The sequence below is a fragment of the Phaseolus vulgaris genome, chromosome 6, assembly GCF_000499845.2.
Source record: "Phaseolus vulgaris cultivar G19833 chromosome 6, P. vulgaris v2.0, whole genome shotgun sequence".
NCBI lineage: Eukaryota > Viridiplantae > Streptophyta > Magnoliopsida > Fabales > Fabaceae > Phaseolus > Phaseolus vulgaris.
In genome coordinates this window covers 29,035,162-29,060,544 of record NC_023754.2, presented here as the reverse complement: position 1 = coordinate 29,060,544, position 25,383 = coordinate 29,035,162, and the positions used below count along the sequence as shown (strand labels likewise).

The 25,383-nt window shown below is 30.5% G+C and overlaps 3 protein-coding genes across 3 annotated transcripts; 2 read left to right on the top strand and 1 right to left on the bottom strand.

The window, feature by feature from the left end:
* Window positions 1-1,464: 1,464 nt before the first annotated feature.
* On the top strand, window positions 1,465-5,845 carry LOC137832638 (3',5'-bisphosphate nucleotidase AHL-like). The gene is made up of 3 exons (XM_068640918.1): window positions 1,465-2,058; window positions 3,931-4,618; window positions 5,321-5,845. Exons 1-3 carry the CDS (start codon window positions 1,656-1,658, stop codon window positions 5,622-5,624), a joined length of 1,395 nt encoding a protein of 464 aa, XP_068497019.1. The 5' UTR covers window positions 1,465-1,655; the 3' UTR covers window positions 5,625-5,845.
* A 7,340-nt stretch (window positions 5,846-13,185) lies between these two features.
* LOC137832637 (uncharacterized) lies at window positions 13,186-14,200 on the top strand. The gene has a single exon (XM_068640917.1). The coding sequence runs from the start codon at window positions 13,320-13,322 to the stop codon at window positions 13,761-13,763; it is 444 nt and encodes a 147-aa protein (XP_068497018.1). The 5' UTR covers window positions 13,186-13,319; the 3' UTR covers window positions 13,764-14,200.
* Window positions 14,201-15,958: 1,758 nt separating this feature from the next.
* LOC137832636 (secretory carrier-associated membrane protein-like) lies at window positions 15,959-23,983 on the bottom strand. Its single transcript, XM_068640916.1, has 13 exons — window positions 23,679-23,983; window positions 21,718-21,783; window positions 21,295-21,408; window positions 21,085-21,147; window positions 20,366-20,399; window positions 19,675-19,797; window positions 18,638-18,700; window positions 18,438-18,531; window positions 17,235-17,280; window positions 17,079-17,146; window positions 16,593-16,641; window positions 16,367-16,432; window positions 15,959-16,276 (listed from the first exon to the last, which is right to left on the bottom strand). Exons 1-13 carry the CDS (start codon window positions 23,733-23,735, stop codon window positions 16,190-16,192), a joined length of 930 nt encoding a protein of 309 aa, XP_068497017.1. The 5' UTR covers window positions 23,736-23,983; the 3' UTR covers window positions 15,959-16,189.
* Between the last annotated feature and the right edge of the window lie 1,400 nt (window positions 23,984-25,383).

The window sequence follows — 25,383 nt, the reverse complement described above, 5'->3', positions numbered from 1 at the left end:
ATGTGTTTATATAAATTGTAAAAATCAATATATTCAAATCCTTTTAAAATATAAAAAAAAAATATTATTAAAAAAATATACGGAAAAACTCTGATAATATATTAAAATGTCAACTTTAAACTTAACTCAATCTTATAAAATCAGTTTATTATATCCACTTATATACTATAATAAAAAGTCTTTACGTTTAGTTGGCGTGAGATTTTCAACAAATATGATGGTAACCGGATCCAATTTTACTTAACATAATTAAATTTATTATTTATGTGATCATGTATTTGGTTTTTGTATTAAATCATATATTATATAATATATATTTTTGTTTCAGTTTATTATACTACAAGACAATCATGAAAGAGAAATCAATTTTTAGATACCAAAATAATTAGTTGCAATAGTAACTAAATTAGAGACCATTTTAGAAATTAAAAAAAAATTGGTTAACAACCAAAGTTTTAAAGACAAAATTTAGAAACTAAATAATTGGTAATTACTATTGCAACTAATTTATTTTGATTTCTAAAAATTAGTTTCTATTTCATGATTTTCTTGTAGTGTTATTCGTGCATGTTTTAAAAATAAAATATCGAAAAAATCATATACATTACATATTTTTCTTTATCTTAGTTTTTTTATCAAACATTTTCAAATATTATTTTGTTGTTATAGTACTATAACAGTGGTAGTAATGGTAACATGATAAATTATAGATTTTATCGCCTTCTGCTTTTGTTAGGTGAATATTTGGAAACTCAATAGTTGTATTAAATTTTAACTTAGATTTATTCAAAAGTTAACCTTTTACTATTTTTAATTTCAATCTAAGATTTTTTTTTATGTATTCTAATATAACTAAACATGTTTATCTTGATAACAGTTATTTTTAACAAGGCAAGAAACTAAATGAACTCAGCACTTTGATAAATTAGTTTTTAACTCTTAATAACCTTATCCAGAGAAAAAAATCTGAAAGTTCTTGTTTTCTCAACTTCCCTGCTTTATCAATTAAAAGTGAAAAGGAAAAAAACAAAATTGTAGTCTGAACGCTTTCTGGAGCATTGAATTTGGGACTCCAACTTTTGACACTTGTGTTGCTGAAAAGAAATATTCTTTATTCATCGAGTTTTCACATATTGATGAAAGAATATATTCAGAAGTGCGTAGGTATAAAGCATTATTCAATAAAGTTGAAGATTTTGAAAAAAGTTTAGTATGATATGATGATATCACCAAATAGGTTTTGCCATTTTATGGAACTCCATAATTAATGCTTAGTTGAATAATAAAGTATAATTGTCACAGAATGTAACATAGAAATATAAAATAATTTATCTACTAGTGCCACTATATAATTCTGTTTTATTTTATTGTTGATTTTTCTGAGAGGGGTGTTTTCCAATCGACCAATCCAAACAAAACCACTTTAATTTTATACCCAAAAAACTAAAATTTAAAACAAAAAGCAGCCCTAGCATAATAGTGTGAAATCCGAACATTGATAGGGTTGCTCATTCATTCATTATCATTACTGCTCCTACTTATCTTTCAAGTACCAATTAATATCCAATTTTGTTTTTGCTTCTCTCTCTTTCAACATTATAAAAAAAATTCAATTTTGAGCATTGATAAGAGAAATTGTTGGACACTTGATAGATATGTCTTCATATGTTTCAAGCTTTGGTACAAAAATCCCACGTATGGGGAAGGGGTACGATGATGTCTTCACAGTGACCAAGACCAACCATGCAGTGAAGCAACCTGGTTCAAGCTCCAACTATAAAGTGCCCTGCAACCTCTCAAAGCAGCACATTGGTTTTGTGTCAAAATTCGACCAAATTTGTTCTTTTCCTGTGATGGAGGAGGAGCAGAAAAGGTTGGATGTTTTGCCTGAATTATCAGAGGAATATTCCAAGGAATTGGAGGTGGCTGTTAAAGCAGTGCAGATGGCGTGTTCCCTCTGCCAGAGAGTGCAGGACACTATAATTTCCAGCACTGGGTCTGGGACCAATCATCGCCAGGTGCAGTCCAAGGATGATAATTCTCCGGTTACAGTAGCAGGTGAGTGTTGTTTATTCAACTCAGTACTTTTTGGTCAAGCTTTTGCTTCTTATGCCTCTTTGTTTATGCTCTCAATTCATTGCTGGTGGGGCTAGTTTCTAAGTATGCCTGTTTTCCCAAATCAAGATGTTTCTAAGCAAAATTGGTTTAACTCATTTTGCCACGTGGTTTTGTGCATTGGATGCTATGCTATCTGGCACTAACTTTGAGGTAATTATGGTTTTGTTAGCCATTAGTACTACTTCTAAGGTTTTTATACGAATTAAGAAGCATTTAACAAATGTAAATGTGTGTTTTTGTTTGTAAAATATTAATTAAAGAAAATTGAAAATCATCAATAGTTTTGAATTAAAAAAATAAAAAAGAGAGACTAAAATATTAGTAGTTTTAGAAAGTAGTAGCATACTAGGGAACAGGTAAATGCAAGGATCTAACTTTAGTCAAAATATAGTTTATGTCTGATGAAAAACTAATTTGTGAGGAGACTTCAGATTGCGGCTTTGCCAAGTTATCTGCAAATCCATTCAAATCATGACAAGTGGCTTGTTATTTGGCTCTTCAACGCCAAAAGGGAGGAATGCAAACCTTGTCTCAGTTGTCTGATACGCGAGGTCATAACCAAATCAATACTTATTTTCAAAACTGGTTTTAAGTCAATAGAAAGTCATTGGTGTGGAAAGTGACAATTGAATTTGGAGGCTTCATGGATTTTCAAAGATTCACGTTTCTAATGCAGGGAAATAGTATGGTTGGTGAAAGCAAGGTGCCTTTCAAACTATAAAATATAATATTGCTAACAAAAGGATTGGATAGAACCTCAGTAGACTCTTTATTATAGAAAGTGGTTTCCAATAAGAAGGAGACAAGGGGCATATGTGCAATTCCATATATTGGCTTTATCAGCTGGTTGAGCTTCCATAGGATTTATCTTTTCCAGGAGATATAAACCTAGCTTAATCACCTTTTACTATCACTATTTTCCCCATATTGGATCTAATTTCCAGGTCGAATGCCATATGATTCACTTTTGGTTTATATTCTGCAATATTTAAATGGTGATTTCTGTAACCTCGTCTTGTTTTACTAGCAAACCACTTTTTTACTGAACTGTATTGTACACCAGATACTTATCAATGTACTGTTTTTCCTCAATTTTGGTTGAATCAGTTCAGATTCATGGGATATACGGTTTTTCTTATGTTGCTTACTACTCCCCTTCACTCCTAGAAAAGCACAGGGATATATCTTATCTAAAACATACTCTTTTTCCTTGTGTTAACAAAATAAGAAATTCTATTAGAACAAAATAGTGAATACAAAAAAGGATGAGGATAGGACAGTTTCAAGTTTTTACAGAATACACCTCTACAATCCCTTTAGACATCTACTGAGCCAGCATATACAGGGTGTGCTTCTTGCTCTAATAAACACTTTGTTTGGTTACTTTTTAAAGTGTTTGGAAGCAGCATTCTGCTTTAGAAAGAATGCAAGTTTTCCAGAAGACTGATAATTTGTTCTCAATTGGAAAAATTGAGGCAAGTTTTCAATTTACTGGTTAGATTTTCTCTTTGTTCGTTTCACATTTCCAAATTGGAAATATATTCAATTAATCACGAATTCATTATTTGCATAGTAAAGTTCATCACATCCCATGTTCTCTTTTCTCTGTAAAGATTCAATGTATGTCTAATCATAAGTTACAATGACAAAAAGGAAGATCTACATCAATTCATGTTGTGTCTTTCGTTATATTTCTTTGTAACTTTTGCTTAGTTAATTTGCTGAGCTTTTATATAAGCTTTCAAGTTTGATTGATACATTCATACCAATAATCATGTTTCAATTGTACCCTTCATTTTGCTATTTAAACAGATTGGAGTGTTCAAGCAATTGTCAGCTGGATGCTGTCAGAATGTTTAGGGAGTCAAAATGTCTCAATTGTTGCTGAAGAAGATGTTCAAAGCCTCTCCAAAGCTAATGCATCTGAACTGTTAGAAGCTGTGGTTGAAACTGTGAATCAATGTCTAGCTGAAGCACCTCGATTTGGAGTTGAGAAGCCAAAATGTGGTCTTTCAAATTCAGATGTTCTTGAAATCATTGGTCGCTGTAACTCAACCGGGGGTCCCACCGGAAGATTTTGGGTACTGGATCCTGTTGATGGAACACTGGGGTTTGTACGTGGAGATCAATATGCTGTAGCTCTAGCACTCATAGAGGATGGAGAAGTGAAGCTTGGTGTTCTTGGATGTCCTAACTACCCAATGAGGAAGGAATGGTTAAGTTATCATCACCGCTATCATAGGATTATATCCAAGTTGACTCCATCAACTTCTGAAACTTGGAACAAAGGTTGTGTACTATATGCTAAAAGGGGTAGTGGGAAGGCTTGGATGCAACCTCTGCTCCATGTCAATAAGATGTTTGTGTGGCCAAACCATGCAAAACAAGTTTCTGTCTCTCCCATTGACAATCCTGCACTTGCCACCTTTTGTGAACCAGTTGAGAAGGCCAATTCAAGCCATTCTTTTACTGCAGGACTGGCTCACACTATTGGTCTCAGGTGCATTTATTTTTTCATTCCATCTCCGTATCAGTTACTCTCTTCCTCTCCTATTTAGTCTCTCTTGGTATACCATAATAGATTTACAGAAAGAATGAATTGTTACAAGAGAGTTTGTAATAAAGGGAGACAAGTCCAATTACTCAACTGTTATCTAAGGACTTCTAAACACTAAACCGAATCCCTTTAACTGTGCTTGGTTGAATTTCTTTTAGACATTCAGAGCACTGGACAAAAATCACATTGTGTCAATATCCGCAGGAATCATCACAAAGCTTTGTTTCAATTTAACATTTGGATTCCGTTGTTTGTACTAGTTCTGAGTTGACTATTCGACGAAAACTGTTTCTTATTACTATTATGATCATCCCATTATATAGACATATTAACATGGAACTATTCTATTTTCTTTTGTTATTATTCAAGTATCTTTGTTTAATCAGTTCTAGATGCATATTAAAATTTAAGATTCTTGACTAAGGTCCAATGGTCCTGTTATTGTAGGCTTTTATTAACTTTGATAGAAAGCAGAAATTGTGATGAGTAGTTGCATATTCCTTACCTAAAGAACTAGTTACATTGACAATTATCTCTATGAAAAGGAAAAATTAAAAATATCTTCAGGAAGAAGGCACAGAGATAACATAAATTCATTACCATGGTTCTAGCTTATAAGATATCTGTTTTCTGTTATGTGTGCAGGAAACAACCGTTGAGGGTATACAGCATGGTAAAGTATGCAGCAATAGCTCGTGGAGATGCTGAGGTTTTCATGAAGTTTGCAAGGGCTGGTTACAAGGAGAAAATATGGGATCATGCTGCAGGTGTTATCATCATAGAGGAAGCTGGTGGGATGGTAACAGATGCAGGAGGACTTCCCCTAGACTTCTCAAAAGGGTTATATTTAGAAGGCCTTGATCGTGGCATAGTTGCCTGCTCTGGAGCCACACTTCATGCAAAGATCATTGAAGCAGTTGATGCTAGCTGGGGCTCTTCTAGCCTTTGAAGCTGCTTCTATTAACTTATATACACTGAAAATAATGTTAATAATGATTCATCTTTTCTTTTCCTGTTCTACATTATATCTTAGAAATCCCCCATGCTTCATCATATCACTTATTTTTTATGTATTGCTAACAACATACGAGCTTGTTAGCTCACGATTCCTTTGTTTGGCATTGTAATAATGCGAAATTGTCATAATATTTCATCATACATTCTTCTTGAGAGGGGTTCATGGAATTATATGCTGTGCTAAATCTGCCATTTTTTGTTCTTACCTTGTCACAAACATTTGACATTTATACAAAATCAGACAGAAAATAAATTGAGGAGATGATTTGAAAGGGCACATGAACACATCAAACTGATCTACTCTGTGATTCAATTAATTTTGAATACATATTTGGAACTGCCACAATGGACAACCTTACATTGGAGAAATAAATTTTTATTAAAATGAAATAATTTTGAAATTATATTTTTACCATGTCACAGTTATAAACTCATTATTTCTTCCTCCAATATGCAGATTCACAATATAATATATGATCACTCTTCCTTCTATCAAAGACATTCACAGAATGACAACTTATCCAGAAATAAATACATATTACGGTTAATTTCATTCTATCTTTCGCAGGTACATGTTCTAGTACGAGTTCACATCTCATAAATGGGAACAGTGCTGTGATGTGAATTTGACATAGTCCATGTTTAAATATGGTATAAAAATAACTCTCCAGATATTGATCAAGTTAAAAAAATATCTCACAAGGTCGGTTAAATTCTGAGATGGTCACCAACAAGTTTTATGGGCTTAAGGAAATGAGGACTTTACTCTTTGTGAGTTGTTGTTATGTGTTGGAGTTGTTTCCCTTAATTGAGTCCTAGTTCTATTCTTTTTGTCCCCCATTTATCAGGTCATCTTCTTTCTTTATATAGGATAGTGATCTCACCTCTTCTTTTTGTATATGGTCTTGTTTTGAGCTATATTCCTAAATTAATTACAATATCACATATACATTTAATCTTCATAGTCAGCATTAGAACCACCACCTGATTAGGCTTGACCCATGATCTCAACCCCCTAGCTTCATGCGTAAGCCAATGAGACTAATAAATTCATAACTCTTAAATTCAGATATCGATATCAAATCTGCTTTCATCCTATTATTGGACTCGGTCCATGACCTTACCGATATGAAGGTGTAGAAGTTATTAATCAAAAAGGTAAAAAAAAATGCAAAGGACCTAAACAAAGATGAAAACAAGATATATTTTATAAAATAATTATTCAAATTTTAATACATATAAATATAAAAATTTTAAAATGTGGATATCCGTGCAAAACGTATGTGTTTCTCTAGTATTAATTAAGTTGATGACAAAATCAGTTAAAAAATATAAATTTTTTAAATATTAGATAAAATTTATATTTTAATAAAAATAAAAATAAATATTTAAATAAAAGATAAAAAGTTAAAGTTAAAGTTAATTAAACAGAAGTCGAAAAGTTGATGAGTAAAAAAAGAATGTTTAATCCCTTGAGAGTGGAGTTGAATAATTCAAAAGTTTATCCAAACACACCTTCCTGTATTAATGTATTGGTAGTGGTGACAGATAGGCTGCAGAGGAAACGCGTACTCATCACATTCAAATGTCTGTAAGATGAACACGTGCAGTTAATGAGGGTGCAATTCAAACCAGTTTCTTCCCACTTTTTCTCTTCACAAATTGGTTTCACAAGTCAGAAACTTCATTTATTGCTTTGATTTTATTTTGGTACCACAACTTTGACTTCTTTAGAGCTTACCTGAAGAAAGCAGCCTTCTCTTAATCTGTTAAATACAGATTCACAAATGAAGATGATGGTACTAAAACTGAACTCAACTGTGAAAAAACATACAATTTAGTTTAATTCTCACAGCATGTTTAATTTTAGAAATGTCGGTTCATAGTCGGAATCCAATAAAGGAAACGAAGTGAAAGTCTAACTCAATCCCATACAATTGATTCATGAAATGAAGTTTGCACTCACTTATTGATAAGTGTCAATGTGTAGTTTTTATGATTGAGAAAATTGAATACTTTGAAACTTAATTGTTGCTTAATGTAAGAAAATTACCCTAATCTGAGAATTATTGAATCTGATTATATATTTTTTGAACCAAGAAACAAATGAAGAAATTTAATCTCAATTTTTGTGTAAATTGCAGATGAATATGAAGCATTGAAAGAATGTATTCAAGCTGGCATTGAAAGAAAAAAAAAAGTAAAAACTGAATTGGATCACAAGAAGATTTAGCTCAAGCTAAAACTGTCCAGAGTTGATTAAAGGTGCAGTAATGATCTAGCTCAGGCTAGAATCGCTAGCTCAAGCTAAAAATGCAACGAAAGATCTAGCTCAAGCTAAAACAAGCTAGCTTGACCTAAAGTTGATTATATAAATTTTGAAACATAACTCAAAACCAGCGGTGGAAAAAAATTAGGTTTTTATAGAGAGGGACTAGTGAGAGAAAGAGAAGAAACCTCTGTTCTTAGGAGAAGAACTTGCTCAGATCAGCCCTTCTTATGCAATCCAGATCAAGAATGAAGATTGGAGGAGCTGTCATGAGTGGCTAAGTTCTTTCTAACTTGGGATTGAATGTAATTTACCTTGATCAAATGTATTCTTGGTGATATATATATATATATATATATATATATATATATATAATTCTCTTTTCTACTTGTTCTTGGTATTTTCGTTTTATGCTTATTGCTTGATTCTGTCTGATCAATAGAGTCTTGATTTTGATCCTTAAATTTAATTGGAAAGTACCTTTAAGGATCTGAAATAAACGAAAATACTTGATAACTTGTAATGCTAGGAATAGATTCCAGGTTATTGATTGCATTACAATTCTGTTTCTAAAGCTGGATGATTTGTTAAATATCTGAGAAATCAGTGTTTGAGAAATTATCTTATGAATTTCATCTGTGAGGAATCAAGACGAATGACTTTAAATTAAGCATCAAGAATAAGTAGTTTTGAGTATTATATATTGTATTATTCAAAATACAGATGATTGAGATAAACGCAATTCAATCCTAAGTATCTTTCTCTATAATTGATAAGTTAGTTTTGTATTTGGTTGAATCAAACCTTATATCTCTTAGTTACTTGTGAAATCTTTAATTTGGTAATGAACAAGTTCTCAACAATCAAAATTATTGTCTATACTTGATGAGTTTTAAAACAGAACATCTTAATTAGAATTGTTCCATGTGGGTTCAACATTCGTACTTTAAATAGTACTATATTACAGTTGATTCGGTACACTTGTCGAGAAAAATCAACACTTATATACAATAAAATATTCTTATTCTTATCTCTAATCGACGTAAGATGTGTGATCTCTTACAAAAAATAAGAAGATACATGCCTAGATCAATCAATGCATTCCAGATATTATCAGTTTTATAAGTTATTATTTTCTTATGATTTTGTTTTAAAATACATATAGATGGATTGACGATAGAAGAAATATATAAATTATTTTTTATTCCAACTCCCGAGTAATGTGAGAGTATGTTAAATTTATCGAAAAAGTTTAACTCTAAAGTCATAAAAAAAAATCTTTGATAGGCCCGACCTTGTTGAATATGGCTCACCACAATCTTCAACTTGTTAAGTGGGATATTGCAAGTTTATTTCAACAATCCCACCCAACTTTGCAGCAACTGTTCTTCCATCATGCACCTATGCAGGGATCTGACAACCACTTAATTCTTTAAAGGGAACCATTTTTCTTTCTCGGATAACTTCTTACATTTAGTTACAATGTTAGTTAATAAAAATGTTAAATTAATTACTCTAAAAGTTAAACAAAATTTTCTTACTTCATTTTAATTTTGAAGTGTTGAAAGTTTTACATCAATTAAAGTTTTTATTTTATGTGAATAGATCAAATTTTTGTGAAATATTTGTTAGAGATTTCAGCTCGAATAGAGATTAGGAGATAGTATATAAGTAAAAATAAATTTTATAAGTTAGTTATGCTGAATTAAATTTAAAATCTACTTTTTAAGATAATATTAAAGTCATCTAAAATTTATACTGCCGAAAATTTGTTGATTTTATTATACCATTCACCGTCGAATTATTTATAAATATATCATTTTACACATAAATTATTAATATGAGAAGAATATATTAGATTTTAATCGTGGTAGGGATGAAAACTAATCATAGTTTGCATGAGATTGAAGAATCAAACTTGTAGAAAGGGAAAAATCCGTTGAAAACCCTTTAAAATATGTGTAGTTATGGCTATGAACGTGCATGCATTGTTATGTGTCTGGCCACTGGGGTCACGCGCAAGCAGAATGAGAAAGAACTGTCATGTGTTTTTCATTTAATCTTCTGGATTACATTTTTCTTCAAAAGCAGTTTCTAGAACATGCAACCAAATTTCAGAACATCCAAAAAAATCTGTATAAAAAACTTATTAATTTAATTTTAATATAATTGATTATAATGTTTTAAATCATTTTTAAAATTAGTTCGAAAAGGCTTAAGGTTTTCACAATAGTAATAAAGTGAATATTAATATGCATAAACTCAATAACCTATACTAATTATGTAAAAACAAATGTAATGTTGTAAGTACATCATTAAAACAAATTTTATTTTAAACATTTTCAAGTCTTCAAGAGGTTAGATGAACAAATAAAGGCTTATTAATTAATATCTAATTTTAAAAAATATACATAAAGTAGTTAATGCATGTTTTTGGATACGAGTCAAAAAAATTATAATAAAAAAAATGACTTCCAATTGGATTTTGATATTCTAAGTTTTTGAGCAGTTTACTCACTTTTAATACACATTTCTTGACCTCTCATGCACTCATTCAAACATTAACTTATTTTATTTCAGACTCTAGTATTAAGTTGGCCAAAATAATTTCAGTTGCAAAAACATGTTTTTTTAAAAAAATTAATACAATGAGATTCTTTGAAATAGGATAATCTATGTTTAAAGCTGGAAAAAAAAAATAACTATTTTAAAAAGGACTAAAGAGTAAATGTTTGTGTGTTGAATATTGCATCTTTGGAAGAGGAAAGGCATAATATGAAAGTTTGAAGTTGTTAAGCAAAAAATGTATGTGTCACGAAATAGGATGCAAAAGCCTTAAGTAATTAAGACACTTACTTATCAATATGAATGAATGATTAAGATGGATTTCAATGTATCTATGTATGTGTCATAAGCACATTAATTAAAGGGGTTGTTCATATGTAATTGAGGATTTTTCTAGTACTTAACTTTAATTCAAATATTTGTGAACATGTACTTTCTTTTCTAACCTGTCAGACAAATTAATTAATTTTCGATAATAAAAAACTATATATATATATATAAATATATTTTAATGTGAGCCCTTGAAATGTTATTAAAAATAAATTTGTAAACGAATAAATAAGGAAGACTATATAAATACAATATGAAAGTTGTTTTTTTGTTTTTATTACAAGTTTTATTTCTCTGAAATTATATTATCGAAAGAAATACTTTTAGAATTTTGAAGTTTGAAGTTATCTATTTCATAAATTAGAGAAAATGTGAGGATCTAAAAAAATCAAACAAACTCTTGATTAAGGGAAGTGTTTTGACTCCTTCATATATATTTAATTCTTTTTTCTTTTTCTGTTTGAAATTTTGATTAAGAATTTTTTTATTAGGTTTACCATAAACTTAATATCATGATTGAAAAAAATTCACATTTGTTTTGGAATGAGTGAGGATGTAATATTTGGTATCACTTACCTTAGTGTCACTCAATCTCTTCTCTTTATAAATGTTTTTATATGTAATGTTGAATTTTATAAAATTAAGTATTGATTAAAGAAATTGTGAAAAGTTAATATAATTTAATTAAAAAACTAATTATAACAAATATTTATTTGATTTAATGTGAAATATTAGGGATGTGATCAATAAGAGAGAGAAAAAATCATGATCTCATACATGAGGATTCCATGTTTAGAATTGATTTTTTAAATAAAAATAATAATTTGATCTTAAACTACTATATTTTGACCTCAATCATTTTGACATATTATTTCTTTTGTATCTCCAAACTCAATTTCATAAAACACATAAAAAAGTTAAAGGAATAAAGTATATTTAAATTATTTTTTATCTTAATTTTTAAAACACTCCCATTTATTTAATACCTAATTTTATGATCACTTAAATTCAATAAAAAAACTTGTGTAATTAGTAACCATCCAATTTATATTGGAATCTCATTGTCCTTGAAGACTTTATTGACAAATAATATGTAAGTATTTTTATAAATACTTTTTTAATCTTGAAATATATTTGGATCTGTTTGAATTCAGTTCATCTAAGATTTTAACTTGGTAAAAAAAAATTTGAGACTAGACTAAGAAAATAACAAAATCACAAATAAAAAAATAATATCATGTTTGTTTGAGAATAGACAAGGAAGATACAATTTTTTTTATGATAAACTCACATGTGCTTTGAAAAAATGGAAATAAAAAATCGATTTGAACTGATTAAAAATGATTTTTTATCAGTTTTATGAGTAAAAACAGATTAGATAAATTTATGATTTATGAATATTCTTATTTTCATTAGAGAGTAACACCAAAACGTATTATTAAAGAAGCACTCTAATAGAACGGGAAGAAGCCTATGGTTGTAGTTGCATTCATATCATCCCAAAGCAATAACCTTCAAACGAACCACTTGGCAGATGTCAAAATTGTGAGAGTATTTGTTCAGCCTTAAACAAAGAAAGCTTAAACCCAAAATCCAGTTTTGCAATATATAGCATATGAACTCAACCATTACTTTTGTGGTGAGTTAACGTACTTAACTTCCCTTCTCCACTCTTTCATTGTCTGCAATTCAAAATCAGCAATGATATGTTTCTGTCTATACTTTTTCTAATTAAAGTTAATAGAGCTGGAGAAGTTGAGCATGTCTAGGATGTATATTAGTAAAATTGCATTAAAAGCATTTCAAAAGATGCTAGATAATCTAACTAGCATTAGAATTTCATAAGAGCATTCAAGTGGAAATGCCACAAAGAGAAACCGCATCTCCAACACAACACGTCTGGATATTCCTCCATGTGCCGACTATTCATGGAACGTGAGAAACAGATGAATAATCATCTGGTTCGGAAAGAAATCGAAGAATTTTTTGAGAATCCTGCAAGAGCCACTCGTTCTTTTTTCTCTCTACTACGTGTGATTATATATTATGAGTGGTTCGATAACGATTCGATAACGAGTGACTTAATAAGTCTAACAAACAATAATTATGATATACTTAATAATTCTTATTATAAAAGAATTTACTGATATAGATTTATATAGAAAATAGAGATTTTTTAAAAGAATTTGTAAACTGATACATTTAAAATAAAATTTTGAAAGATTGTAAATTCAGATTTGAATAGGAATAATATTTTTGTATAATAAATGGAGGCAACCTACTGTTGAAGATCATTAATCACCCCATCTGTCTTCCACACTCCCAATTAATGCTTTTTCCTTCCACTCACACATTTATATATATATTCCTCTTCCCATTTCTACTCTCTCATCATCACACCCATATCCCACAAACTCCACTTCAAAAAAAATCTCATTCGTTTCAACTCCACAAACAAAAAACATGAACACCTTTCTCTTCTTCTTCACCCTACTTCTCATAGCTTCACCCTCCATCGCAACCCGACCCGCATCCAACCCCGATCGAATCAACCACTCCAAAGACAACAACAACAACAAAGGTGGTGCTGCTGCAGGTGGTCCAGGTGGGTTCTTTGGGCCCGGTGGAGGCTTCAGCATACCCGGATTCGGAAGCGGGTTTGGGAATGGCATCGTAGGAGGAGGATACGGATCCGGGTATGGAGGTCCGAGTGGAGGCTCCTCTAAAGGTGGCATCATAAGACCAACCGTTGTTTGCAAAGACAGAGGCCCTTGTTTCCAGAAGAAGGTCACGTGTCCCGCCAAGTGCTTCTCCTCCTTCAGCCGCTCCGGCAAGGGCTACGGTGGCGGCGGCGGCGGCGGTGGCTGTACCATTGACTGCAAAAAGAAGTGCATGGCTTATTGCTAAGCCACTTAATGAAGTCCCATATTGTGTAGGTAACACTTATTATATCGCTTCTACTACTATATAATCATAATATATATGTGCCATTACGCTTAGAGTTTAATGGTGGCGCAGAACCGGTGGACCACACTTTTTCACTGCTCATTCAATCACAAATCATTTTCAACATAAACTTTACTCTAATTTTAATACAAATGAAGAACTTTATATAGATTTGTGATTGGACGATAATGTGGAATTGTTTTACACCATTAGTTACCTGAATGGTGGTGATGATGTTGATCATCCTTTTAGATAATATAAATAAATGAAAAGTAGTTATATCTCTATGTAGGTGGTTGTTGTTGTTGGTTTTGATTATGAGACTATGAGATGATTTATAGTCACTCTGTAATTTTTGCTTACTATATATTATATGAAGATAGTTAATTATTAATTAAGCTGCTGTTGTTCTTCCATTTTAAGTTCTGATGTGAATTTGCTTCTGAACTCAATTTTGCAATTTTCATGTCACTGCATTAAATTAAAGGTCACACTCAATTAATTGCAGATTCCTATTATTGGATGTTATGAGAGACAAAGATTAGGTGATAGATGTGATATGAGCCTTCAGTTCCACAACCCAGATCTCATCAAAAATATGTACAACCCTCAAGTTTATAAAATGCTTAATATTTATGATTAAGATAATTTCATAGAGAAGTTAACAAAATCTGAATTTGCTATAAAAGTACTTAACAAAATTAGTTAAAAAAGTAAGGACACCACTCAAGTTTAAAATTTAATTTTGCTAATCTATATTTCACTAAATACATAACATTATCAAGAGACAATTTTAAATATGGTTGTAGTATATATAATACTTTATGTAAAGTGTTGATGAAATTTGAAATTTGAAATGCCAAATTAGACTCTGGAATATTATTGAATGTTAGACCATTTTTATTATGAACTATTTTTGTGCATAAATTAATATTAAATCCAAAATATTATTTTTTGCAACCAGACATGTGGATCGTTTTAATGATACCAATGTATTATTCTTATTATTATTATTATCTCACGAGTTCATAGTTATTATTGGAAAAGTGGTTGGAACACATACCAGTCTTTAGGGTTTCCATTTTAATAAATTTTAATTCAAGCTAACATGGCTACACATATTTGTGCTAGTTATGATATAATCTCCAAGATCTTTCAGGTGGAATTCACTTTAGAAATGAATCTCCTTTCAACCTTTTCTTTCTCTTTTCACACTGCACTACTTTTTTTTCTTATTTACTTGTTAATTAATCGTTCTTTTTTTCCCTTTTTATATGCATTTTTATCTGAATATATATATATATATATATATATATATATATATTTCTGAATGTGTTTTTGGATCAGATAAATATGCTGAATTTAAACATGAGTGATTCTCAAGATATGTTGAACGGTCGTATTTTGTTGTCTCTGAGACAAGGATTTCTTTTTTTTAACATACACACAAGCCTTTAATTCCATTTTGAAGTGGTTGTGTTTCATTTATAATACTAATAAATTATAAATTCGATTTGTCTCCCCTTCTGGATACAAACATCATGCTGTGTCATCTTTCTTATTGAATTAATCTAGATTGAAAACTACCAATTCTTAATGATTTTAATTTGTATATTAAACAATCTCAATCCATCATTTTAAAATTAAACTAACTCAATCTCATAAATTCAAAAAAAAAAAACCAATCTCATAAATTAAAAAAAAAAACACCGTTAAAATTGAGATATCACATTAAAAATTCAATATAAAATAACTTAATCTCTAGTTGATCTGTGATTTTCAACAAAATTAAAGCAAGATATTTGCTGGTTTTTAAAATTGCTTCAGCATCAGCCGCTACTTTTCAAGCTTTTGAAACCAATATCCTCTTCAAATTATACATATACCCTTTAAATTCATGCAATTTTTTAATGAAAACTGGGTTGCCTGTCTCAGGTAATTGCATTACAATGATTGTTTATCGTTAAGAGAATTGTGTTAATCCAAACAAAAAAAAAAGGGAAAAGACCAGATGTTGATAAAGAGAAATAAGTATCTTGTGTCATTCACTTATCTTTCCTTTCATCTAACTTTTGTATCTAAAGTCAACATTTGCAAGAAAAATGAGTGACAGACAACCCAGCTAGGTCTAAGAATAAGACTGAACCAAAACTAAATACAGCATCAACTCAATAAATTTTACCACTTTTTCTGCCAACCATTGTATGTCTATGCTTTTTGCTTATAATATACATCAGCAATACATTAATTAACAAGCCACATGAACCGGTAGCATGTTTTAGACAAGACAAACAAAAACTCAGAAAAAGACTTTTATCCGCAATATCTGTGGCTAATAATTTACAACAGAAATTCAAACTCCAAAACTACCTCCATATGGAAATTTATCATATTGCAGCCCTCATTGCTCCTCTTGCAGCCTCCTGCTTCATCTCAGCAGCCTTACCACTGCCACGGAAGTACATGTATACTTGCTGTATGAAACAAAACAAAAAAATGAATATGTTCAGTCCAAGAGCAAAGTGAACCCACTTACAAAAAAAAACTGAGAAGTACATTCGAACCTGAATAACCCAGATGCTGATCAATGTTTCAATGCAGAACAATCCAAATCCAACAAAGTAGAAAATCTACAGGTAAATTGAAAGAAAAAAGCAATGCAATTTACCAATCGTTTAGAAGCAGGGAAATTTTCATTGGTCAAGGTTTTGCGGAAAGTGTAACATAGCTGTGCGAAAGGACAATTAACAGCATCCAGGAATACTAAAACTTCATTACAGGCATACTTACTCCAATCAATGTATGGTTACCCACCACATCTATGGCTGCCAGAATGCCTCTGTATCAAAATGAGTACACAGCACCAAGAATTAGGGGAAAAAAATGACAATAACACCAGCTTCTAGATAGTATTTATCAAATCCCAAAATTTATTATCCTCAAGAACAAGGCTATCAGTTTGACTTTCTTTGTCATTCTAGGACAACTTATATATCAGCTCTAATAATTTATATGAGGTATAGTAATTATGTACATGTCCTTGATTCAAGCATGTCAAATTCTATAACTCTTTTTATATACTTCTTTCACTTTTATTTTAGAAAAAAGAAAATAACAACAAAATCCTTTTCCAACAAAGTGAGGTTGGCTATATGGATCAAACAAGGCCATTTAAAATTCTGAATCTTCTTATTACAGAGGAAAGGTCATGTCATCATATCATATATAAACAATAAGGAATAAGAAGTGAAGTTTATATATACAAAGCTAACTTACGTAAAAGATTTTCCTTTGAAAACTATGGGAGGGGCAACTGCAGCTAAGATACAGAATCCTAGGTGAAGCTGTAGGCACACAGAAATGATAATAAGTAAATTATGTTTAAAATGTGAAGCAAGGCTTAAGTGCATAACAGCAAAACAGTCAATTTACCAGGTAAAACAAGAAAAACCATCCATAGTTCAAAGCACTATCGGTCCTGCAAAAAAAAAAAATTCCAAATCAAGAGTAACCAAATTAGAATGATCAAAATATGCAAGCATATTTTCTTAGAATGAGCAGGATCGAACCAGGAGGAGGGGGCATACCCAACGGAGTGAACTATTAGGCCATGGGCTGAGTGGTATAATATGCATACTTACAGGCTATTAGTTTATTGATCTCATGTCGGTTTCATGTAGTATTATTTCTAGGTACATGACATCTTATCAGGGTCTCTTGATGGTTGATATGAAAAAATGCAATAGTATCATATTGACGACCAAAAGATAAGACCAAAAAAATGAATGGAAGACTAAAGACATTACAAGCAGATAATGAACATCTATTTTTCAAAGTCAATGAAACATATAAAGAAAGAAAACAAAATAACTATGGAGAGGAAGACAAGACACCATCCCCAAATGAAAAGAGAATAACGTGATAGCAGAAATATATTCAAATAATAAGGCTAAAGCTCCCCGGTTTCATTGGATCCCCATTTGTGGAACCCCCCCTTCAAATATGTTATACAGAAAAACATATAGTTTAAGTGAGTATCCTGATCAAGTGACCATTATTAAATCACAGAAGTAGCACAAGTCTACATAGGAACTTAATCTCCTTTCTTGAGGTACAGTGACAGTTAAACTTTGAGCACCCTCAAGCTACCAAAAACCCGACCATTATTAGACCAATCCTAGATGTTTTATAATTCTAAGATCTCTGAATCTCACTGAAAACAAATCTCTTCATTTGCCTGGATATCTCATCATTTTTTGACAAAATTATCAAAAACTATGACTCAGTGAATAACACTTCTGCACAATAATTTAACAGAAGAATGTGGTTGACCTTGAAAGAATTCTACAACAATAAAAAAACCTTCCTTTGGTTTAGATAAAAGTTAAAAAACAATTAGTTATTTAATTAATCAAAAACTAAAAATAGTTACCATCAACTTAACTATCAACATCACTAAGTAGTAATTTTGTCGAGCCTCAAGGTTGCTCTTTAAAAACACCATAATGCCCTAGTTTCTCAAGAATTTATTGTTGTCTTACACAAGTGACGCAATATAAATAGGAATGTTTGCTATTGTATATTAGTTGGAAAAAATTAAACAGTCAAATGCCTATAAGTATGTGAAATAATTACCTAAAAGCACGGTATAATGGGCGATACCACAAGACATATGCTCCAGGAATTCCAGCTATGAAGTAGATAATAGCAAGAAACCATATTTTCACACCTACAAAGAAGGAAAAGTTCCATATGCATTGAGTTTCTTGACATCAGATTTGGATTTTGAGCCATTCAATAACCCAGAAAAATCCTTGCTTCATGTCTAAACTGACCTTGTCCCTTGATCCAAGCTGAAGTGACAGCTATAATATTCCATGTGAGGCACAAAGCCAATCCTGCATGATATCAATTTCATACATTATAGATAAATTAGATATTATTACCATAATCAAATTAAAAAGTCATCTTCACCAAGCCAAGAAGAAGTCAACAGAGAATGCAATAAGCATGTCATTGACTAAATAGAACAGGTTACTTCCAACCAGCTAGGTCAATAGTTTAAATCATTTAAATAAAACCAGTTCAGCAATATCTAACTGTCTACTCTCATACATTTCACTGCCTGTCAATTCTTCAGTTTTCTCACAGGCCTTCCACTTGTATATTTTATAAGGATAATGCAAAAAAAGTAGTAATAAAAACGTATTGAAATTCAGATAATCTAAACAATGATTATGTATTGAATTTGAGGAATGGATGAGACAGATGCCTTTTTCTGGTACAGTCAGTATATCAAGAGCAAAGAACAACTCTAACTATGTCAGCTGGCCAACTAATTCAGACAGTGATATCTATAACAGAAAAACAGCTAAATTTATGAAAAATAGTATTCTCTCAAAAAATATTTTCCTTGTCTAATTACTAGGACACGATGTAAAATTTTAGTAAATAACGTCAATTAAAACAATACTGCAATATGCAAATATCAAACTTTATAGCATCACACCTTTGGAAAACTTTTTTTATAAAAAAATAAAAAATAATTATATAAATCCGACCATTAGGTTTAAAGAACTCGTAAAGTAACTCAAGTCTACAAAATTTCATACAATTTAAAATTTAATTGATACTTGATTGCACCCTCTTAGTTTTGAAAATAAACCGTATCAACCCAACCATTGTTTAGAAATTAAACACACTAAAAGAACAACAAAAAACCATAGAAAACATACAAAGGAGAGCCTTCATACATAATCAACTCAAGAAAGAAATATTCAATGTGCATGAGCTACCCTCAATAATTGTTGGCTTAAAAACAATGCAATGATGCAAACCATATTGCAATGGAAGAAAAGATGGGATAACTTGCCTAACAACGAAGTAAAAGCAACATATTGCAGTCTCTGAAGATGAACTGGAATTTCATTAGCGATATCATGATGGATAATTGGGAAAAATGGCGGCCAATTCTTCTCCTCAAGAACAATTCCAGCTGTAAAATAATGTAATTATGTACTTGAAGAGTAAAAGCAGAACCAAAGATATTTATAGCCCTAGCTTAAGCACGGGTTAAATTTTTTATGAGAAATGAGTTCACACATGTAGAATGGATGGAGAGCTACACGCAATATAAAATCTATAGAATTCTCAAGTAGTAGTGCTCTTCCACCATTCAGTTGAATGCCAAAAGCAGCAAAGGAAACAAGCAAACTTATTACAAACATTATTAGATCTCAGAGTAAGGAAAGGATGTGGAAAGTGAACAACAACAAAGGCTTTATTCTACTACGTGAGGTGGAAAGTGAACACTAGAAGGGATAAAAGCAGCTAGATGCTCAATCAATAGTCATTCAGTTAGATAATTGGGTGGTTGAATAAGAGATATTAATTATAAAGTAGGTAGGAAGACAATATTGTGAGATAACAGAGTCATAGAACTCAGTTGCAAAGGGGCAACTCTATACTGTCCATTCTTCTCTACTCTTACAACCTATCGAGATTCTTGGAATAACAAAAGCCCTAACAATCTTCAAGTACAAATATAATTGTTATGAATTTACCTCGTGCAGCAGCTTCTTCTTTCCGTCTGACTTCCTATATTTTTGTAAATGAATAGATATTAAAACACAGGAAAACTTCCAGGCATGTGTATATTATACGGAATCAGTAGAGAATGCTTCACATATACAAAGATATTTGAAAACAAAAACCAGCATAGACATTCTAAAATAGAACAGAAAACAGCATAATTTGTAGAAGATAACATTTAAGAAGATGCATATATCAGGGATCAGCACATCATTTAATCACAGCAATTTAAGATAACCTCCCAATGTCCATACTTAAAAAAATAAGAAAGTGACAATAAATGATCAATTATTCATCAAAAGAAGTTTAGAATTACAGTTCAGAATGATGATGATGATTTGAAACAATTAATCAAATGGGTGGCTAAGTCAATATATGGTTTTCACATTTACCACTTGCCTAGTTAATTGTTTTTAGTCTAGAAATATTATTTTCCAGTCATTTATAAATAGTAACTCGGTCATAAATTATATATATTCCACCGTCAAGACTAGTTTTTCAGGATAGATAATTCTGGTTCAAGGGTATCAAGATTATATCACAGAAAAAAGAGGGGTAAGAGCAGAAAAGAGAAAAAAAAAATAAAAGAACATGATTGCTACAGGTCCCAACCTCTGGTATGTTCTGTATCAACTATGGAAGATCCAACAATGAAGTGTGCAAATAGAGGTCATGAAAACGTATTGCATACCTGTTCCCTTCTTCTCAATTCAGCTTCCTTGGCTTGGAGTTCCTTCTCCTTCTTTTTCAAATCCTAATGTTAAAACAGATCATATTTGGAAACCCCACAATCAATTTTTATACAATACACGCAATGCATTTATATATGAAATGAAAAAAGGATAAAAAAAATGAAAGAGAGAGAATTGGGATTTCAACAGACTCAATTTTTATTACATACCGTTGATGGATCAAGAGGTATATCAACTGTCCCAAAACCATAGTTGTAATCAGCAGGTTCAGGATTAAGAGGTGATAGCCTTGAATTTGTGGTAGGTGCAACACTTCCAGGATTCTGAAAATTTTAGAACATCAGGGTGCTCAAGGTGTTGGCAAGCATTTGTGAACAATTAATAGTTTAACGCAGGGGAAACTTATGGGTAAATGATTTCCTTTGGAACACAATATAACCTATTTTCATTCTCTTACTACCTGTTTCAGTTGTATGAAAGTTAAACCGAGACAATACAGAGAAGGGGGGAACAAAAAATAAAATTCATTGGACAAGATTGTTCACTAATACACTTATTATGGCTTTAAAATCATTAATAAAATTATGCACACAATGTAATATGATTTACTAGTACCTAATCAACAAACTTACTGTAGTGTAAAATGCACCCCCACTATAACTTGATTGGCTTGATTTTTTTCCTCTTACAGCTGGTTCCTGTAAGTGTATACCATATTTGAAGGATCAGGCAAGAGCAACTATTGCAAATAAATACACACAATTTTACCCCCACAGAAAAATTCAATCTTAAAAGAAGCAAGTGAATATAAACTATTCTAACTGGGGATAGCATATCGCAGGGCTCAAACAACCAAACTATGAAATCCTCAAGTACAATAACTATTTTTCAAATTGTATATAAGTCATAAATTAATACACTTACTATAAATATCGTATTCAAACAGACATATATGTTCACAAAAACATATATCCACCTGTAGGAATAGTATATATTGGGTTGAAAGGCCAACTCTCTTTAAAACTAAGTTTTTTTTAATGTTCATGGAAAATGGACAAGCCCCTTTTATTTTATGCTAAAATATAATTTAATCACAAAGGTTAGAGACAACAAGGATTGAATTTACACTTGGTTAGAAAGGATCTCATACCATGTCAAGAACCATATCTCCTAAAATCTGTAAGTGGTCCATTAATGATCTTGTCTCCAATATATTCTAACTTAAAACAAGTATATGATGTGGTGCAGGGATGTACTAAGTAGCATGATGTAGGTTAGTACCAGACTTAGTCTTGATAATAAAACCAACATTGATTCAGTGTTATTTCTTCAGTATAGAGTTGTCCTAGCTTCTTGGTAATCAAGTCAATTACTTAATTGTACAAACATTAGGCTACATGAGTTAGTTTACTTTGAAAAAATCATTTTTGTTTTCGTAATGTAATACAAAAATATTATTTTTCATTTAATTTTTGTTTACAAACAAAACAGTCAAAATGTTTTACCTGTAGAAACCTCTTAAATTTTGGATACAAGCAACAAACTAAAATCAAGACATTCTGAAATGGAAGTGAAAACAGAAAGGAGGACAAAACACATTTCTCAAACCAAACAGACCCTTAATTTTCATCTTTCTTAATAAAATTTAAACTATTGTCGACTAGGATGTTACATTGATGTAAAACTTACAGCCATAGCCTTCTCTTAGAATTTATAAATGATGTATGACTGAATGTTTGACTGGCTGATCAATGTGGGAAATTGAAGCACAAAAACAATACAATTGATATCTTTTCTTGACATTATTCCATGCTGTATTTGCTTCATGATTATTATTCAGACTCTTATTATTTGGTTTATATCTAGCAGGACATGTAATGTGTTCTAATTTATTACTTGATACATTATTTATTATATAATATTAAAAAATGTATTTATAGTTCAACCACCGTCAAACACAAAAGGTAAATCACTGGTTGAATAAACATTCCAGTTTTAGAAAATGGTAATTAGGCTTGGGCCGTTATCCTCTTTTGTGTTAATGATTATATATTATTTGCAGCTTCTTCCATTAATTTGTTCCAGCAGCTATAACTAGGCTGCAAGAAAAGGTTTCCATGACAGAGTAGTTGTGTATTCTATCAGCTGCCCAATGTATTCTATACAGAGAGTATATAAAAGCACGAAAACAAAGTATTAACCTGGATATTGACGAAAATATTGACATGCAATTCTATTGTTTCTTTATTGCAAGTTTGGAAAGAGGTGTTTTTTGAACTCAATTCAAAAGGAACCTTATTAAAGGCAAAAAGATAGCAGAAAACAAAAGATCCTTCATACATGGAGAACAAAGTCATAGACAACCCAAAATCCGGTTTCTTCTTCGGTGATAAAGTTCAAATATAGTAAGAAACAAGTCCACCGACAAAAATCACAACAATTCCCAATTCAAAATAAAAAACAGTAATTATCCATTATTCAAGGCTCAGACACCACTGAACAAGATCAAACTGAGAAAAAAAACGCACACCCAGTTCACAAAAACTCAACTTTCTGAAAGTAACACTCACGAGGAAGAGAGAAAAGGACTTACAGAGAAGGGATTGACTTCTTCTTCATCAAAGGGATTACTATCATAGCGATGAGCCATGAGAGGAAGTTAACAAAGATCTGGAACTATACAGAGATCAAGGTACCAAAGTGACAAAAAAAAAAGGTTTTTGGAAGGTTGAGATAAAAAATATTGAAACTTGTTATGCAAGGGAGGGAAATGGCTGAAAAAAGAACAAAAAGGCAATAAGAGGTGTAGTTTAGACAGGAGAATGGTCTTTGGTCAGCTTCAAAGAGAGAGAGACTTTGTTTTCAAAGTTCTTATCATAAAAATATTTGGAAATAAATATATTTCAAAGAATTGAAGGACGGTTAATTAGCTGTTGATTATCGTTTAGTTCATATTTAGTTTGTATTTTTGTGCTTAGACGTTTGACTTTGGACTTTCGAATTTAGGAGTAATTTTTGTGTGTGTGTGAGCTTGATGTTAGTAGATATAATTATTTAATCGTTTTAAAGTTAAACTAATAATGATCACGCTCTAATGGTTAAGTAAATAAATATTTAATGATTTATTTTAAATTAATTGATGAAAAAAAAAATGTGTTATTATGATATTTGAGTGTAATTTGATTTGATCAAAATTGTCTTCATCACTTTCAGTTGTTTTTATATTAAAATAATTTTGTTTTATATTAATTAAAGTTGTATATCATTTACACCATATAAGATTATTTTATTATTTATGACAGTATTAATACATATAATTTCATATAAAAATATTATTTATGAATGTAAAAACTATTATTTACATAATTATTTAAAAAAATAAGACCAATGGTAATTTTATAAAATTATGATAAAAATAAATAATTTAAAAATATATAAATTATTATGAAGAGTGTGATTAGGGATAAAATAAAAGTTAGCTTCTTAGAATTTTATGCAATTATATTTTAATATTTGTTTGATAGGGAAAGGGAATGGAGTTATAAATTTATAGTGTAAAATAAAATAAAAAAAGGAAATTAATAATGAAAATTAAAAGTAAATAATAGTTGAAGAGTATGAGGTAGATGTGCCAAATCCTCAGATAATGTCACAGTTCAACTACTACTTTTTCTTTCTTATCATTATTCTATATTTTTTAGGTTCTACAGCTCAAATTCTTATAAGTTAATTTCTGAAAAATGTTTTTAAAGGGTATGAATGCATAAGTGAATGTGAATTTTTTTAATTTATGTTTTCATTTTCTTTATTTGTGCAATTAAGTCTTATAGTAATATAGTTGACTAAATTTTAGTTGGTTAAATATTCAAAGTATTAGAAAATGAATTTAAATTCTAAGCATTTAAGTATATTTCTATATTATACCTTATTTTTAAAATAGAGGTAACGCACAAAATTAGTTAGAAAAAAATAATAAGGTAAAAGTTCATATGTTGAGGAGTTTGACTTAGATTAAAGATTCTAAAATTTAAATTAGATTAAACATATGTAATGAAATAATAGTTTATTTAGAAACTAAATTGTAACTTTTTTCCGAGATATAGATCACATTGTTATAAATTACAAAAACAGTTATACTATTTAATAACTTTCATTATATAATTTTATCTCAAAATCTATTATTGAATTAAAATTTCTTATTATATGAATTATAATACAAAGTCATGTCTTAAGATAAAAATATTTAATACTCTGTTAATATGCATTGCCATTGATATAATATATAACTTAAAAATATA

Excerpts from the sequence above, each read along its gene's own strand:
- LOC137832638 (XM_068640918.1), top strand. The coding sequence starts at position 1,656 with ATGTCTTCATATGTTTCAAGCTTTGGTACAAAAATCCCACGTATGGGG. Across the intron at positions 2,059-3,930 it reads TTCTCCGGTTACAGTAGCAG|ATTGGAGTGTTCAAGCAATT; the intron begins GTGAGTGTTGTT and ends CTATTTAAACAG. Across the intron at positions 4,619-5,320 it reads GCTCACACTATTGGTCTCAG|GAAACAACCGTTGAGGGTAT; the intron begins GTGCATTTATTT and ends TTATGTGTGCAG.
- LOC137832637 (XM_068640917.1), top strand. The coding sequence starts at position 13,320 with ATGAACACCTTTCTCTTCTTCTTCACCCTACTTCTCATAGCTTCACCC.
- LOC137832636 (XM_068640916.1), bottom strand. The coding sequence starts at position 23,735 with ATGGCTCATCGCTATGATAGTAATCCCTTTGATGAAGAAGAAGTCAAT. Across the intron at positions 18,701-19,674 it reads TGCTTTTACTTCGTTGTTAG|GATTGGCTTTGTGCCTCACA; the intron begins GCAAGTTATCCC and ends GATATCATGCAG. Across the intron at positions 16,277-16,366 it reads TCAGCATCTGGGTTATTCAG|CAAGTATACATGTACTTCCG; the intron begins GTTCGAATGTAC and ends TGTTTCATACAG.